At 67.9% G+C, this 5,332-nt stretch overlaps 1 protein-coding gene across 3 annotated transcripts in view; it reads right to left on the bottom strand.

Moving 5' to 3' along the window:
* MCAM (melanoma cell adhesion molecule) overlaps positions 1-4,069 on the bottom strand; it is a 13,540-nt gene extending 9,471 nt beyond the window's left edge. For 2 of the 3 annotated variants that reach the window (XM_019510273.1, XM_019510288.1), the window contains exons 1-13: positions 3,916-4,069; positions 3,524-3,734; positions 3,340-3,410; positions 3,112-3,199; positions 2,640-2,819; positions 2,330-2,457; positions 2,050-2,221; positions 1,807-1,928; positions 1,555-1,696; positions 1,249-1,370; positions 995-1,133; positions 328-378; positions 110-127 (exon numbers count right to left, since the gene is read on the bottom strand). In XM_019510273.1, coding sequence (XP_019365818.1) covers positions 110-127; positions 328-378; positions 995-1,133; positions 1,249-1,370; positions 1,555-1,696; positions 1,807-1,928; positions 2,050-2,221; positions 2,330-2,457; positions 2,640-2,819; positions 3,112-3,199; positions 3,340-3,410; positions 3,524-3,734; positions 3,916-4,008 — 1,537 coding nt within the window. In that variant the 5' untranslated portion in view covers positions 4,009-4,069. The remainder of the gene's footprint in view (positions 1-109; positions 128-327; positions 379-994; positions 1,134-1,248; positions 1,371-1,554; positions 1,697-1,806; positions 1,929-2,049; positions 2,222-2,329; positions 2,458-2,639; positions 2,820-3,111; positions 3,200-3,339; positions 3,411-3,523; positions 3,735-3,915) is intronic. The other variant, XM_019510280.1, reaches the window with a different exon arrangement.
* Between the last annotated feature and the right edge of the window lie 1,263 nt (positions 4,070-5,332).

Below are 5,332 nucleotides of genomic sequence, written 5' to 3'. Positions count from 1 at the left end.
AGACCCTGCCCCAGGCAGAGGGGAGGACTGGGCCCCACAGTGGAGAGCAGGGGAGGGAAAGGGGCTTGCAGGGAAGCAGCAGGAGCCAGCGGTGCATCCAGTCACTGACCTTTCTTGATGGTCTCCACTGGGCCAGCGTTAAAGGATGGAGAGAGCGAGCTGAGCCCAGGAAAGAGCTGAGCCCGTGGCAGCTGCCATGCTGTTCCCTCCCTGCCCCCCCGGGGACCACTGTAGGGGCACCCCCTTCCTCCCCTCGCCTCCCTCCGGGGAGGGGCGCTGGTCTCCGTGCGACTGCCTTGGGGCCACGACGGCGGTGGCAGCACTTACCGGTCGCATTGCCTGCAGGCGACGTCGTTGTCGGCATCGTTGGTGTCATCCCTGTAACGAGACAAGACGCAAGCTCAGAGAGGTGGCACATGGGTGCCAAGAGACTGTGGCCTGGAGAAAACGCTGCAGAGTGCGGCCATGGGGGTTGAACAAAATACCCTCCCCAGGGTGAGGGGGGATGCAAATAGCCGCGCTTGCAAGCACGGTCCCAGGACCGCGGCGCGTCCTTCTACCAAGGAAGTGGGACGTGGGTGCAGCCCAAGGGCCCCACAGCCGAGTCCTTGTGGAGGATCCAGCGAGACTCGGTGCTGAGGCTGTTTCTGAGCAGACGGCAGCGTGCCCAGCATGGGCAGCCGAGCCGGTTGGTGTGCGGGGGCCGGGGCTGCTGGCCCTTGGCCTTTGCGGGGTCCTGAGGCCACTGCATGCAGCAGCTGGGTAACTAATCCCCACAGCCGGCAGGGCTGGAGGAAGGACAGGAGCTTTTGGTAGGGGATCCCAGTGCTCCCAAGAGCAGGACCAGCTCTGCTGCAGCCACGGGCTCCTGCCTCTCGCTGAGCGGGTCTGGCTACTTTGACATAAACCCGATGGAGAAAGTCACTGCCTTTGCTTTGAAGAAACAGTGAGAGCGGGGTGGGGGGATCCCCAAGGCCCACATTGGTCCACTCACTGCGCTCCAGCTGGATGTGGCGCGTGGCCATGCCCAGGTAGTTGGTGGCCGTGCAGGTGACGCCCGAGTGCAGCAGTTTGCTGGTGACCTGCACCGTCAGGTTGCTGACCACGCTGTAGTTCTCTGTGCGGTTTTGCACCTGCAAGGGGGGACAGCGAGAGTGAAGGGCATGCGCATGGCCCCAGCTGGGCCACGTCCCCAGCACGGACAGGCCCCAGCATGGGAGAGGTCCCCGTCCCCGTGCCAGGCCTCACCGTCCCGTTGGCGCTCCAGGTGATGGAGGGCTCGGGTTGCGCCAAGGCTGTGCATGTCAGGGTCACCAGCTCGTTCTCCTGCACGGGCACCCCTGGCTCCTCCATGCTCACCTGCGGCTTTCCTGCGGGCGGATGGAGCGGGTCAGGTGGCATCGGGCACCGGTCCTCTGCCTGCGGCCGTCACCAAGAAGGGAGTACCGATGCCGCGGCATCCATCCCTCTGCTTTTCTTCGTCCCGGCCCGGCAGGGCAGCACGAGCAGCCTGGCTCCGTGCCTGGCAGAGCCTAGAGCGAGTCGGGCCCTTACCGTGAACCACGACGAGCACCTGCTTGTTGCGGGACAGCCCCTGCACGCCGGGCATGGTGACCTCGCAGATGTAGTTGCCCGCAGCCTCCCGCGTGATGTTGCTGAGCTGCAGCTGCTGCCTGGAGCCCAGCGCTTTCCCCTTCTGCAGAAGGAGACAGGGGCAGGCTAACATGGGGCGGGGGCTGCAGTGCCCTACCCCCGCCCCGCAGGGGCAGCCCCCAGCCACGGGGAGGGCGCAGGAAGGGGCCTCGCCTTGTCCTTGTGCCAGTGGAAGGCCAGAGGCCGGGAGCCTCGCGCCTCGCAGGTCAGGGTGAGGTTGTCCCCCTCCGACACTGGCTCAGACGCCTCCTTCATCACCTTCAGCCCCTCGATATCTGTGGGGAGAGTACGGGTTGTCAGGCCCTGGACTCTGGGCGGTGTCCTGGAGGGGCTGTCCTCAGCCATCACCCCCAGCTGGGTCCTGGCTCGAGGGAGCCGGGTCAGTGCCCTCCTTACAGTTCACGACGAGCTCGGCGTCGGCTGTCAAGGTCTCCATGGTGTCCAGGTCCAGGCCCTTGCAGCGGTAGCGGCCAGTGTCCTCCTTGTGCACCTTGCCCAGGCTCAGCACACCTTTGTCTGCCTTGCCCGGCAGCTCCTGCTCCTCCTCCTCCCCCGTCGCGGTGTTGTTCTGGGGCACGGCAGAAGCCACGGCCTGGTCAGGCAGGCCAGAGCCCCCCCAGCCCGCAGGCACCCAGCCCCATCCAACCCCGCCGAATCCCTACCCGCCTGCACCCACCTGCACTCGGAAGAAGGTGTATTCGGGTGGGGGGTTCCCGTCACCCTGGCAGCGCAGCGCGACGTGGTCGCCCTCCTTCACCTGCGGGCGCGGGGCGCTGATGGCCAGGCTCACGTTCTCCGTGGGGTCTGGGGGGCACAGGAGATAGGAGGGGCCCCTAGTAGAGCCGGGGGGGGGTCGCAGACAGCTGCCCAGAGCTGGGGCGTAGCACTGCCACGCAGCTCCACCACTGCTGCCTGCTGTACCCTGCCCAGCTCCCTCCCTGCCCTGTGCCCCGCGCCGCGCCCGCCCCAGACAGTCCCCAACTCACAAAAGATGTGGACTTGGACCTTGGGCGACTGGGCCTGGTGTTCACCCCCTGAGAGGAGGTAGTGGGCCTGGCACTGGAAGTAGGCATGGCGGTCCTGGCGGGTGACGAAGGCAAAGAGCCGGCTTCTGGCGGTGAAGAGCCCGCTGGCCTCCTGCGTCCGCGTGTCCATGATTTTCACTTCTGTTGGGATGGGGGTAGTGGGGCAGGGTGAGCATGGGGCAGCTGCCTGCTACAGCCCCGGAGACCCCAGTGCCCGACCTCCCCAAGCCCCAGCTCAGAGCACAGACCCCCAGGCAGGATGGCTGCAAACTTCCTCACTGCAGTGCTCAGCATGGTCTGCACATCCCACTCCTCGCTGGACCTGGCCCCCACTGCCGATGCCAGGCACGGTGCCCCTGAGCACTCGGTGCCGGTGCTGCCCAGCCCCCGCCCCCCATGTTCCCCGGGGCTGCCCCCAGTGCCCAGCACTCACTGTCGTCCTCCTGGTGCAGGCGATGCCCATCCTTCAGCCACGTGATATTGGGCCCCGGGAAGCTGTTGCGGACGATGCACTCGGCGATCTGCAGCCGCAAACACAGCACTGGGCAGCCCCCTCCCCTGGCACCCCCAGAGGTTGCGATCTTCCCCCAGCAGTGCCCCCATCCCCACCAAGCTCTCTCCCTGGCTTTGGCCCAGCCCAGCTCCCACCCCTCCCGCTCACCTCTTGGCTCTCGCTACTGCCCACAGAGATACCACCTTCATTCGCCTCGATTTCAGCAGGCTCCGGGGCCTCTGGAAGAGAGCGGTGCCCGGCGGTGGTGAGTGCTGGGGAAGGGAAAGCCAAACCCCCCTGCTTGCCCCCGCCCCGAGCGCTCCTCCCTCCAGCCGGCCCCAGAGCCACTCACTGTAGACGCGGAGCTCGGTGCGGTTCTCGCCCACGCCCAGGCTGCCCGCCCCGACCTGGCACACAAAGATACGGGCGTCCTGCAGCGTGGTTTGTGTGATGGTCAGGGTGAAGGTGTCATCCATGCTCACACGGCCCGCGTAGGGCGGGTCCTCCATGAACACCTCGCCCTGCACCCAGGAGTAGACCTTGGTGCGGCCGCTGTGGGTGATCTGCCACGAGAGACAGCCCTGCCGTCACCTCTGCCCAGTGGCCGCAGGCTGGGGACCAACACGGCCCCGACCTCAGGGGGCAAGGCCGTGCCCCCCCAGCCCAGGGAGCCTCCTGCTCCCATCACTGCCCCTTCCCAGCCTACCAGTGCCCCGCGCCCCCGGTGACCTGCCCAGTGCTCACGTAAAACCAGTGGACGTAGGTGATGTTGCTGTCCGGGAATCTGCAGGGGAGCGTGGCCGTGTGGCCCAGGTCCACCTCCACCACCTTGGGCATGGACACCTGCACCTTGCTAGCATACCCTGTGGGACACAGCAGAGGAGGGGCAGGGGTTGGAGGCACCCATGGGGGAGGGCAGGGGGGCAGGCTGCATGCCCGCCACAGGCCTGGGAGGCGCAGGATCGCTGCAGCCAGGCAGGGGCACCAGTAGCGGGCAGAGATGCACCCTCCAGGCACCCCCACCCCTGCCCCAGGGGATGCCCCATGGCACTGCCAGACCCTGAGTGCAGCCAGCTGCCCTTCCCCACCTCCCCCAGCATAACCCTGCCAGCGACGCCAAGGACAGCAGGCTGCATGTGCACATGCAGGCGTGACCTCCCCCACCACACTGATGTCGCCCCACCCCCCGTGACCTGCTCTGAGGGTGACCGGGGGTCCACAGGCACCACAAAGAGGTCCTGCTTCTGCCCCCACCCAGCTGCCACCCCCGCCCCCACCAACGGCCACACAGATCCACCCATCACAACTGGCCATGAGCGGGGCAGAGGTCCCACCCCCCACGCCACGGAGGTGGTGCCACGGCCTGTCCAGAGCCGGGGGAGTCCTGGCTGCTGCGCCTCGCTCTGCCATTGACGGATGCCCCATGTGACCTTGGGCACATCCCCCGGATTTGTCTGCCCGGCAAGGACACGGAGCCGCAGCGCAGCCTGCCCGGGCAGCGCCGGAGACGCGGGCAGCTGCAGTAATGGAGCCCCTGGCCCCGCTCCAGGCCAGCGGAGATGGGGCGGTGCATTGATCCCCCACTGACGGGAGCCGGGGATGGGGCAGGCAGCGGAGCCAAGCTGTAAACACGGCGGCCCAGACAGGGCACGGACAGGGGAGCCGGCACACGAAGCTGAGGGGCGCCACACTCCCGGCACCGGGCTGGATGGGCGGACGCGGCCCCAGGAGCCGTGCCAGGGCTGCGGGGGGCAGGGGCAGAGCTAGGGCCACCCCAGGGGGCGACTGGCCATGGTGCTGCAGCCTCCGGGGCATCCGCCCAGGGGCTGGGAGACCACACGTGTGCCAGGGCAGGCCTGGCAGACCCCGAGACGGGCTCAGGTGGGGCTTGGGCAGTGCCAGCCCCTGCTCCAGCCTCTCTGGTGGCACAGGCAGCGCCCACAGCCCCAGGGAGGGAAACTGCAGGAAGCGGGAGGGCAGGAAGGAGGTGCCCGGGCTGCCAGGACCTGTGCCGTCCCCGCTGCGCCTTGCCCCCCATGCCCCGGTGCTGACGCCAGCTCCGGCCTGAGCTCAGAGCCCAGGAATCCCGGGCATCTGCCGCCGTGCCAGCGAAGAACGTGCCCTTTGTCGGGGGCTGCTGCGGGCCGGGCAGGGCAGGCCT

Source organism: Gavialis gangeticus, unplaced genomic scaffold, assembly GCF_001723915.1.
Source record: "Gavialis gangeticus isolate Ggan-Ray unplaced genomic scaffold, GavGan_comp1, whole genome shotgun sequence".
Classification (NCBI taxonomy): domain Eukaryota; kingdom Metazoa; phylum Chordata; order Crocodylia; family Gavialidae; genus Gavialis; species Gavialis gangeticus.
This window is presented reverse-complemented; position numbering and strand designations above follow the sequence as displayed.